The sequence below is a fragment of the Lycium barbarum genome, chromosome 11 (genome assembly GCF_019175385.1).
Source record: "Lycium barbarum isolate Lr01 chromosome 11, ASM1917538v2, whole genome shotgun sequence".
In the NCBI taxonomy this organism is placed as follows: Eukaryota; Viridiplantae; Streptophyta; class Magnoliopsida; order Solanales; family Solanaceae; genus Lycium; species Lycium barbarum.
The window spans coordinates 7,956,297-7,968,919 of record NC_083347.1 but is presented as its reverse complement, the minus strand read 5'-3'; the positions used below and the strand labels follow the sequence as shown (position 1 = coordinate 7,968,919).

The 12,623-nt window shown below is 33.9% G+C and overlaps 1 protein-coding gene across 1 annotated transcript; it reads right to left on the bottom strand.

The window, feature by feature from the left end:
* Window positions 1-1,099: 1,099 nt before the first annotated feature.
* LOC132617245 (solanesyl diphosphate synthase 1, chloroplastic-like) lies at window positions 1,100-6,329 on the bottom strand. Its single transcript, XM_060332216.1, has 6 exons — window positions 5,648-6,329; window positions 4,962-5,071; window positions 3,633-3,760; window positions 3,445-3,548; window positions 2,059-2,186; window positions 1,100-1,951 (listed from the first exon to the last, which is right to left on the bottom strand). Exons 1-6 carry the CDS (start codon window positions 5,838-5,840, stop codon window positions 1,403-1,405), a joined length of 1,212 nt encoding a protein of 403 aa, XP_060188199.1. The 5' UTR covers window positions 5,841-6,329; the 3' UTR covers window positions 1,100-1,402.
* Window positions 6,330-12,623: the final 6,294 nt, after the last annotated feature.

Here is a 12,623-nt window from a genome sequence, read left to right as displayed (position 1 = left end):
TGCAGAATTACACTGGTTGGGTATGTTGTGTTGTTTATTTTAGATTCAACCTCTCTATTTGGGAATGCTTTGAATTGCTTTTCTTTTAGTCATGGATCTATCGGAAATAAATTCTCTGTCTCCTAATGATAGAGGTGGTCTGTGTACACTCTACTAACCCCCGACTCCACTTGCGAAATTACACTGGGTGGGTATGTTGTGTTGTTTATTTTGGATACAATAGAAAGTATTACACAAATACTTAAAATCTTTTGTAAACTACATGGCTTAAAACCATATATGCCTTGAGTGAAACTTCCCAGATCAGCAAATCGTTTTCGCGTTTGTGCCCTTCGTTTGTCAAAATGTCCGCACATTAATTTGTCTCCTTCCATATATCATGTATATTTGCATCTCCAATAATAGCCTCCTCGTTGATAAGTTTGATGGGATACTTGCACTAAATTAACATAAAATTTTGATGGGATGCTTGCACCAAATTAACATAAAATTATGTGTTCAGTCAAATATCGTCACATAACACGAGAGAAAAGTACTAATTTTGTATACAATTATAATTTTAATTAGAACGAATATATTCTCAATAAAACAACCCTCCACCTCTCAATAAAAGAAAGGAACAACAGAATGTTAGGTCCTTTGTGATTTTGAAGTTGCAACACATAACATCAATCTCAGTAAAGAATTATGTTGCTCAGACTCTTCGGTTAATAGTCGGGATCTCCTAAAATAGTACATTTTTTAAGGTATGAATGCAACAACATTTTTGGAGAGTCGGCGCAACATCGAATAAAGAGTTAAATGTACATTAAATCTAGGATTCGAGGTTAAAATCAAAGTTTTACCTTAAAGTATCTTTTTCCCGGAGCCTCTTCAACTTTTTCCTAACAAACTGTCTCACTTTCAGATATGCAGATTGTAGAGTATGACAGTTATAAAGCACAGAAGAGCTGGCTTCTGCTATAGATGAGCATGTGACAAAGTCTTTTATATGTCATTTGAGTTGAAAAACAAACCAAAGTTCAATCCTTGTTTAGGTAGTTGGGGATAATTGGGGAATGATAACACAGAATTAGGATACAAATATCAACCCAAGAAAGCCAAGAGTAAATAGTAGTACATGACATTATTAGTAATGTGGAATTTATCTAGTGTACAACAACAGTTTGAATTTGACAGTTCATCAGCCAAATTCTAAAGAATGCTGGAACTCCATATTGCTGTATTCGGAGCTAAAAATTACAACCTGTATGAGTATATGATATGAGCATAGGGAAGCACTTTAGTCCTGATCGCTGTCCTATTGAAACTGTAGTACTGGCTTCAACTCTATGCCTCAGATATTGTTAGATATAAGAGCTTCTAGAGAATAACAATGCAAAGGTGTATACTGTGTTTTCGTCTATTCAATTCTCTCCAGATTATACTTCACAATTTCCTCAAGTGCTGCTCGGAAAGGACTAGATGGAAGGCATTTTAAGCTCTGCAGTGCTAAATCAGCTTTCTCCTTTGCCAAATCTTGTGCCCGCTGAATTCCCCCGCTGGTCTTGACCAGTTTAATAGCCTCCTCAAGAGAACCAGCATCGTGAAATTCTGATTCGATTATATTCCTAAGTTTTGGCTCTTCCTCTAATGCAAAGAGTACTGGTGCAGTAAGGTTTCCCTTGACCAAGTCACTTCCAGCTGGCTTTCCCAATTGTTCTGCTGATTGAGTGAAATCCAATATGTCATCGACAATCTGGAATGATAAACCAAGATTCTTCCCATATTGGAACATCTGTTCACTTGTATCACTGCCAACACTGCTGAAAATGGCAGCTCCTTTAGTGCTTGCAGCAATCAAGGATGCCGTTTTATAGTAACTCTTCAGCAAATATTCCTCCAGTCCAACATCACAGTCAAACAAATTAGAGGCCTGTTTTATTTCACCGCTTGCAAAGTCTTTAATAACCTGACACAAAAACCAATAACCACAATGGGGTGAGGTGCAACGAACTTACATGATATAAAAGTTGCCAATTATACAATATGTACAAACCAAGAAGATTTTTAAGATACCTGACTGATGAGCTTTATGACTTCAAGGTTTTCAAGGTTAGCTAGGTACCAGGACGACTGTGCAAACATAAAATCACCAGCCAGTACTGCTACTCTAGTACCATATAATTGGTGAACAGTCTCTTTTCCTGCATTAGTTTCTAAGTGGTTAATACAAGGAAGCAAAGGAGAAGGTATAATAGAAATTGCGATGAAGAGAACCATGTTAGAAGAAGCACAAGGTAAATGATTAGATGACGGAATTTGACCACCTGATTTACTCAAAGAGAATTCATATTTGGAAGTGCTATAATGGAATCATTCATCAGTTATCTAAGCTCAACTATACAAGAAAAGGAAGCATCAAACATAAGGAGAATTGGCGGTAGAAAAAGCAATCAGTATTTTTGCCTCTACAGCTTGAGAAAGCAAAGACCCAATCCAGTCTTGCAGTTCTTTTTCTTAATTTTACCTAGTCCAGTCTTGTCAAATTTTCCCTCTTTTGTGTGTGTGTGTGTGTGTATCAAGTATACCATTAAAACAAAATAGTTGTACAGAGTCCAATTACTCTTTTAGAAAGATACAAATCTGACAAATGCTGAGGTCTCAGACACCCGAACATGAACAATAGGAAGAACATTTAAACATCACATGAGGTCTTGCTACTCGAGCATACTGCCTGAACTAACCCTTGAAGTTATTAAGAGGTTGTCTTTCGTGGAAGTAAGCCATCCACATCATGTTTGATAGTAAGCACCTTATGCAGATCAATCAGGACAGCATCGATAGTAATTAGAAAAAATCTCAAGAAACAAGTAGACAGTCCTAGGAAGTTCCAATGATAAGCCCAAAGCTCATAGGGATGACAGTAAGTGTCAAATAAAGTTTTCTGAGAGGCTTTTAACCAACAAAAAGGTGTTGCCATCAGCGTAAGTCTGGTTATTCTATTAATGTCATTTGTCCAGATTGCCCAGTGGCCACAATGACTCTAGGAAATCTTTGTTTCTAGATATACCTTAGTGAAATTCTTCATCAACTGAAATTGTCAAAGGTGAGACTCTTTGAAGGATCGAATATTGTTTTGAAAATATAAGAGCATGCATCACAGCATCATCACAGAATCAGAAAGATGACAACATCTTCTTAGACGTTTTCTTCTACAGATACATGCCTCACAAATTATTACTAAAATTTTAATTTTAAGAACAATAGCATCCATGTTGATGCCTGGAAAATAACCCTATCCCTACAGGATACGGTAGAGCTGAAGATCTGGAGTAATATCCAAAGCAATAACCATTGAGTATGTACAATAACCTTTTCAGCCACCTGAATAAGGTTTTAAACTAGAGGCAAGAGTAATTATCATTTTGAGTTTTTAAATAATTAAAAGACGGAGTGTTTTACCTCTTCGTATATCACTTTCATCTAACACGTCATCATGTATTAAGCTTGCAGTATGGATCATTTCAATGATTTCAGCTAACCGTCTGTGTTCTGTGGTGAGTTCCCTGGCAACAGCATTTTAGAAATATTACTGAGCTGATATGTTATTGTGAGTACTACAAGAGAGAAAATCAAATAGCGCTCCTCACTTTAAGGCAGAAATTGCTGCTGTGGCCCTTGAGACTAGGAACACTAGAGCAGGTCTCACCCTTTTGCCACCAGCACTAAAAATCTGCTCAGCTGCAGACATCAAAACTGGATTGTCTGCACCAACAATCTGCAAAATGATTTCTCTTAGATACAGAATAGAAGGAAAGATAGGTTGCTGATATGCCGTCTGAATTAACAACATCGTTTTATAAACCTAATAATAGCAGTGATTTGTCACTGATATGATATGATTTCAGTTACTCCTGACAGTTGACATCACATTTGTCACCATTAGACATATCAGTGTTTATTCATCAGGATATACATGTGAGGTACTCCCCACCCAGCTGCGCTTATTTCTTGTATCAAGTCTTTGAACTTAAGTGTGACCAATACCAAATGAAATTGTCAAGAAAAGTAGGACCTCTTAAAATGAACTTCATAAGCTCAAGGTCAAGGCATGTGTGCTGATGCGAGGTAGCAGGCACCCACTAGAAAAGTTGAAGTGTACAAGCTGGCCCGGACACCACTATTATCCAAAAAAAAAAAAAAAAGATACCATTTGGGAGTAATGGTGTAGCTCCTATCCCTATGGCTAAATTTCTTTAAGGCCAATAACCTGGATTTTGTCAAATAAACATATTCATTTAGTCCAGTTCTCTACCCTTAATACGATTGACCATTTATTAGTTCCAAATTCCATTTATCCTACACCGAAAGCAGTTCAACCATCAACTGGCAAGCTGCTATTTGAATAATACCACTACCAGATACCAGATAAAACTGTCCTTAAAAATAGGAGTGACCTTTTTGAATTGAATTCAGAAGCTCAAGATCAAGATATCATTTGGCAGAGTGGTGCTGTAACTCCTATTCCTTCTATATATAATTCATGTAAGGCCAATAAGCCAAATTTCATCAAATAAACCTCTTTATTAATTCCAGTTCTTTATCACCACTACCATGACCATGCACTAGTACAAATTTCACCTCTCCCCTAACCTAAAGCAGTTCATTTGGGAACAAAACTATGCTTGACTGAATGCCAGTGAAGTTATTATGACAAGTGCAATCATAAGTCATTTGACAATGCTAGAAGAGCATAAGCCGAAATGAAAGTGAATATCCCTCCAATAGATTTTCTCAAGTCCCCAAGATTACCAGATAATGACAGTATGAAACTACCATGACAGCCTTTGGTCAAGAAATAACCAAAGAAACTGATTTTATTGCATATATTCCATTAAGCTATTTAGCTGACAATATTCACATAAGCAAAGCTTTTGAACCAGGAAAGATTGATTAAACAGTGTCAACAGATTACTCACATTCTGCAAGTTCTTGTTTAGTATTAGGAGGTCATCAGCAACCACTTCAAAAACATTAGTCAGTGAAATAGGTTTTGCTGACTTATTCAAATCCAATACTGGCGCCACCCCTGCAATAATGCCACAACAATATTGAAATTATTTCAACATTACTAAAGCCAAGGATGCTCTTAAAAACTCAACAACAACAGCTACGACTCAGTCCCAAATAAGTTGGGTGAGTCTATATGACAAACAACAACAACAACATACCTATTATAATATCACAAGTGGGGTCTGGAAAGGATAGGACATACGCAGACCTTTAACTCTACCTTTGTGAAGTGGACAGGCTTTTTCCAATAGACCCTTGGTACAACAACGCATTACCAAAAAAGGCTAAAAAGAAAAGCCGGGCTAAAAAGAAAAGCCGGCAGCCAGGTGCACTAAGCTCCCGCTATGTGCGGGGTCCGGGAAGGCCCAAACCACAAGGGTCTATTGTGCACATTACAAAAACAGGCTATAAACAAAAAAGTAACGGCAGCAAAGTGGCAAGATAAACACAGTCACGGGTAGGCTATATGAATCTCATTCATTTAAGCTCACTCCATATCCTCATCATACTAAATAAAATAAAAGTGAATGCTCTTAGAAACTACAGGCCTAAAAATTTTGGAAAACCAACATATAGTGATTGAAGCAAGTACCAGTAAGTGAAGCCTTAGTTGAGAACTGTCTGCAAGACAACATTTTCCGACCATTGAATCCTCCTCTATTTACATTCCTTAAAATACCCTTTGAAATCCTGTTAACTGAAGCAGCATTAGAAGAGCACCCACAAGCAACAAAATCCAATGGAGTTCTCCCAATTTCAAGATTATGGCAAGTAACAGACATCATCCTTTTAATACCCACTTAACAAGATTTTGCCTTTAAATCAAGAACTGAACCTCAAGTTTGCTTCTTTCAATAAACCAATTGACAGCCAAGAACAGAATACTGAACTTTACACCAAGAATTGAACTCTTGGATGAGCTTTTTATATCTAGTGGCAAGAGTTTATGTATGTTGAATAAGGCAGCAATTAATTGAGTGGATAAAAAAGAACCACATAAAAACGAAGTCTTTGATCTGATTAGTGACTGAAAATACAAGAAAGGGACTTTCTAACTCTCAAATTCTCAAACACTCAAATATACCATTAGTATTACTACAACCAATACAGGAGTGATGAGCTTCGAGCCAAAAAAAAAAAAAAGGAGTGGACCTTATCTGCACTTTCAAATATCTTTTAAGGCAAAAGTTATGCTAACTCTTTTTTCTGAAATTTTTGAGGTTGTATAATTGCCATGTGATGTCCCCATATCTACCACGAAAAGGGGTCATCATAATAATAAGTGTATGATGGACAAAATTAAATAAATAATGTTTCATATTATATTTGAACTATCAGAAGGGGTAGAGAGCCGATCTTATCTCATGGGTCAATAAAATATTTTTTTTGTCTTAGCTAATATTAAGTACCTTTATAATATGACTCAATTTCAGATATAATTTATACTCCATATATTATAAAATTAAATACTTATAGAAGTGATATTCTATATAAATATTAGTCTGAAACTCTTAATAATTTTTTCATTTTAGTTCTTTATATAAGGGTTAAACGTATTTAGGAAAAATAGGAATATTATCATTGTAAAATGTATATGATTTTCGAGTTATATGGCGTGTAAGTGTTTTTATTTAAATTTGAATCATATTAATTACTCATAAGAATGTTTGAGTGTAACTTTACTTTTTAGTTTATCTTTTAATAATCAAGTATGAAAATTTGACAAAATTCAATGGTTACCAAATTATTTTGATATCGATGGGGTGACAAAATTTCTAAATCTGGGCATAGCCTAGGGTTCATTTGAAAATTGAATCCCAAAATATTATATGTGCCAACAACAGCTCTAACATCATCAACAACATACCCAATGTGATCTCATAAGTAAGGACTGAGAGAACAGAATATACGCAAATCTTAGTCCTACTTTGTTGAGGTAGTGAAATTGTTTCAGAAAGACCTTCGGCTCAGCTCTAACACCATCCTTATTTTAAGAAGAAAAAAACACTTATGAATCTTTAATATGGTTATTACGAAAGATATGGTGGAACCGTGGCAATTTTACAGTAATTTCGCCATGATTCGAATACAAATTTTTTATAATAAAAGAGTGGGCCGGGGGGAGGGGCTCTTCTATGATGCTATGTCATGTGGTGTCCAACTCACCATGATTTCAAGATCACATGGGGTTAGGTGTCCACCGTGAATATCTCTAACGAAGGAAGGGTATATTTGAACTATTGAATAACGGTTGGGGTATCTTTGTACGGAGCGTGTGACGGAAGAATAAGTAAGGAGTTAATTTCATGGATAGTCACCCAAATTTAGGAAAATTTCCTACAAAAATCGTCTTTGTTTTATTTAGGACAATAAAGTCACTCAAGTTCGCTCTTTTCCTCTAAAAGTACCTAAACACGTCAAAAGTCTCTTTCTCTCATAGTTGACATGTCTTAAAGCCCCATCTTTTTTAGTAATAGACATATTTAACTCATCTAATCAAATTCATATTTTATACCCAATAAAATATGACCTGCTTAAAAACCGACAGAGGAATCAAGCCATACTTTCTATTAAGCCACTTTTCAAATCTAATTTTTTTTGTAATCTCGATTCAAATATATTATCTTTCAATTTAAATGAAAATTCAAGTAATTTAATCTTTCTTTTCGAATTCAAGTTTTTTTAAATAGTATATTTTTCCCACATTAAATAATATATTCTTTTCACATTAAAATAGAATTATGCATATAACATAAAGATTACATTCGTATCGATTTAACCGCCACCAACAACCCTCCAACCACTGCCGCCAACAACCTTCATCCACTTCCACCCATCTCGTCGGGCAGATCTGAGCCACCACTTTTGTTCTTGTTTTTGATTAATCTCTTAATCTGGCAACAAATTAGATTGTCCCAAAACAAATGAAAAATATGGTCAAAGACACTGTAAACAATGATGTTTGGTTATAAATGTCGACCCTGTAATGTCACGTCATTAGGAAATTAAAACCCAATACAGTGACTTTTTTATGTGAATAAAATAGAACCAAACGCTACAGTGACTTTTTTATGTGAACAAAATAGAACCAAACACTAGAGAGAGAAAGTAGACGTTAGAGAGAGAGGAGGAGAGAGTATCTCACTTAAAGAGTTGGGTATACACATGTGTTATTTGACCTTAATAGCTAGTAAGTATCATTAACATACAACTATCAGCTATGGGAAGTAATTAATTCAAATTATAGCTACTAAACATAATTAATAGTAATAGCTTGCCACGTCATGTAGATTTCCCTTTTTTATAAACACATGATTTGTGGATAGATAACACGCTATACGACTACAATAATGATAATGAACATGGATTTATTCTATATTAGTTTTTCATATATAGGTCAATTGACCAAATCATATTAAAATATAATGCATTTTTAGTATATTTTTGTCTGATATTTGCAATTATTAACTTCCGCATGATGCCTGATTATTTCGACCCGACTCTTTAGACATTTAACCTATTCTAATTTTTACTGTTAAAATTATGACTCATAATTTTTTTATATAATTTATAAGAATTTATATTCTATTTAAAAAAAATAGGTATTCAATATCCAAAATTGAGAGTAAAAAATTGGGTGACCTAACGAATTGAATGAGCTGCCGCCACCCCTTCGAGAAGGAGTAACAGAAAATACTGAAAGTGAGATATGTGCTTTTACTATGTATTGCTTTGGTTCTCCCAAACAAGACACTTCGATCAAAATAAGCTATTATTTCAATCAATTCATCAAAATAATATATTTTAAAAAAAAATTACAGAATTAGAATAAACGCATTTCACAGTAACGTATTAGACATTATTTTATTCAAAAAATTCAACGAGTAAAAAAGTTAAAGGTTAACGGTGTTAAAGGGTAATTTGTTACTGTGAGTAACATTTTATGGTTAATACGTTACTGTGAGTAACGTTTTATGGTTAATACGTTACTGTAAGTAACGATTCTAAAGAATACAAAATCTGACATTGATTGATCCTAAAGTCGTAACTGACAGTAACGTTTCTACAGAATCGAAGCACGAGCAATTAAATCCTGCAAAGAATTCTTCAAATTATGAACCCTTCTGATTTATGTAATTATAAAACTTTACCGACAATATTGATTACCCTTAAAAAAAAGTATCAATTAGCCTTACAAAAAGATACTATTAGCCTTAAAAAAATTGATTAGGATTAAAAAAATATTGATTAGCCTTATAAAAAAAAGTATTGATTAGCTAAATAAAGTAGCAGTTTTTCAATTTCAAAACAACACCAGCAATGGGAAATTATATGAGCAGAAGTTCGTTAATTCTCCCTTTCAACATTTTCTTATACATTTTAAAGTGCAAGATGGTTAAGACCCAAAAGAAATTAAAGATACAATGTCTTAATTTTACAACAATAACTACTAGTAATTAATGCTTATATATGACAGTCTTTTCATATATGAAAATTAAGAAACAACCATCTTTCATATCCATTGTTTAACGAAAAATACTCCATCTTCTAAAAGCAAAACAACAGCTAAATTTGGTCTCTCAATTCACTTCGCTGGAACTAAATTTGTATAAAGCAAACGGCAGCTAAGAATGGTTTCCATCAAGTTGTAGACTAAGAGACCTTAGTGAATCATATATACTCCATAAAATAAAGCACTTCAAATCAGCTAGGATAAAATAAAGAACTAAAATCAGTGGAACATTGAAACCATTAATTAACCATAAAACGTTACTCACAGTAACGAATTATCCTTTAACATCGTTAACCTTTAACTTTTTTGCTCGTTGAATTTTTTGAATAAAATAATGCATAATACGTTACTGCGGAATACGTTTATTCTAATTCTGTAAATTTTCAAAAGAATATATTATTTTGGTGAATTGGCTGAAATAATGGCTTACTTTGGTAAAAAATTCCCCCAACAACAACATACCAAATATAATTTCGTAGGTAGGGCCGGGAAAGGGTATTACGCAGTGGAGATAGAAATACTGTTTACAAAAGATTCTCGGTTCAAATAACGCATCTCAAAACAATTTTAAAATAAAATAAAATACAGAAGTAAAACAGACATAACAAATAATCGAGAAATCATTACATGACATTGAGAAAAAGAATGCTTTAGGTCTCCCCTTTGGTGCAAATTGCAGAATATGCTTTTCTTCAATTCAGTTGAGCGTTGTCCATACTATAGGATAGTTCGTGTGGAGAAAATAGCTCCACACGTTTGGATGATTTTAAGATTTTAAAACAAAGTCTCATAGTGTTTATTAGTCCACTAGTCAATAAGTACACCTCTCTTTTTGTCTTTTGCGTTCATTAGCACGTAACTGTTTCTTCACATGTCTATCTGGAGTATCACTTTGGCTTACTCTTCAATCTTGATTATGACCTATTGATTATTGGAGGGAACATCTCTATATTTCTCTCATTTAATTTTCCTTTTGGTATAATGAAGAGTATTTAACAAAAGACTTAATATCTTTTCGTAAGCTATATGACTTATCTTTTCGTAAGCTATATGACTTAAATGTGTAAAAGAAAGAAATTTTATATTCTTTTATATTCTCGCATTATTCCATATCATCAACCTTTTTAAAAAATATATATATTTGTGCCCTTCACTCGACACATATCAACATGTTTGATGTTGACTTCCAACAAATACTTACAATCTTCAATAATAGCTTTCAGCAGGTGATACATATGTGATTTGAACAAAATATATGATTAAAGTTTAATAATAACCCGTATTTGAATTAAAATTAAAAATGATATTTGAAAGTTGCTAAGGTTTGAATACTTCACAATATGTGTAGTTTTGGAGGAAAGTAGACTTTGATATACTATAGTACTTTTTTTGGGTTGGAGTTGGGATTCTTACTCGATATTTTCTTTAGACTGACATTTGCAATACTTTTATTCCAGTTGATGAGAGTACAAAGGGAATTTCCCCATTTTATGGATCTTGCATTGTCCAAAAACGGATGAAATCAGCTTACTTGTTCTTTCTCTCTTCGTCGTATTTTTTCTTTCACTTATAATTCGTTAGCAACTTAGACACTTGTCGAACTTAGATACGAAACTTCCGTTGTATTTTATTTTGAAGGTTCAATTTTTTATGTTTTTGTGATTGTGAATAGTTCATATTTGTTTTGATGGATGTGAGAGGCATCTTATTTGTGTTAGACTGATCCCAGATGGGACATAGCGGGGTGCTAGGTATTTTCTTTCAATGTCATTGAACTTAGTACTCTAAATTAGTAGCCTCTTATGAACAGCTGGAGATAAAGGGATTCAAAAATTGTTAAAACCGTCACAGTAGGAAGACAAATCCATGACCTATTACTAATATTTTTTGAACTTCCTTTGTCAGGGGCAGAGCCAAGTGGATAGAAGACTATACATAAAAAGTTAAAATTATTTTATCTATATATATATATATATATAATAGATGTTGAATACTTGAATCCCCTTGACTTTATGAAAATCTTGGCTCCGACTATCCTCTGTTAATGCATTAAAACATCTCTCTGTAATAAGGAGATTCAACAATCAATCTTTAAACAAATGGTTCAACAATTTAGCACGTAATTGGACCTCCTCCCTAACCAGTCGGTCCATTTATCTTCCACTCTTCAGCATCGTGGGCCGCGGCCCACTAAGTTTCATTCGCACAAATGTACCTATTTCGGGCCATTTTTTGTGGGGCAATTCGCGCGAATGCCCTTTAAATGCGTTGGTCTTTAATTTTTGCCCCCGTAATGCGTGGTCTTTACTATTTGTCCTTCTAAGCTGAAAAATAATAAGAAAAGACGTTACTACCCCTACTCATCACATATAAAAACCTGAAAGTTTGTAACGAACCCCAAACATCCAATTAAACCTATCCATCATTCCAACAACAAACCTTTCAATCGTTCCATTGTTCCAATATTTCACCGGAGAAATATCCATTGATTTTGCTGCTACAACATTGGAAAAGATAAATACATAATATATAGCGTTTCAATTGAACGTAATTCAACTCAATTTGATGCTTTATTAAGTTTAGATTTGTTAATATTTGAAAATAACAACAAATCATCTTCTATGAACTAAACAACTGATATTCAGTTGAGATTCAACATTGCGAATCATAATTTTACTCAACAACATAGAATTGATCAAATTCATTACTTTGTTCTGATTTTGATTAGTTTATACGTTCCATTTGATTAGTATACAATGCTCAATGACTTAGACTTGAAATTATAGTAACTTCAGTTGACAAAAAATAATCAGGCAAAGTTCTGAACAAGTATGCCGGAGGAGGCAGAAGTTCACCTTGCAAAAGAACAAAGTATGCCGCTAGAGTCAAACTTTCATTTTCATAAGCAAAACATCAAGTATACAAGTGTTAAGAACTAGAAAAGTATGCCGGAGGAGGCAGAAGTTTACTTTACAAAAGAACAAAGTATGCTGTTAGAGGCAACTTTTATTTTCATGAGCAAAACAAAAATTTACGAAAGTGTTAAGAACTAGAA

Coding starts and splice junctions, on each gene's coding strand:
- LOC132617245 (XM_060332216.1), bottom strand. CDS start 5,840: ATGATGTCTGTTACTTGCCATAATCTTGAAATTGGGAGAACTCCATTG. Junction 5,072..5,647: donor AACTAAGGCTTCACTTACTG/GTACTTGCTTCA, acceptor GCATTATTGCAG/GGGTGGCGCCAGTATTGGAT. Junction 3,761..4,961: donor TAAACAAGAACTTGCAGAAT/GTGAGTAATCTG, acceptor ATCATTTTGCAG/ATTGTTGGTGCAGACAATCC.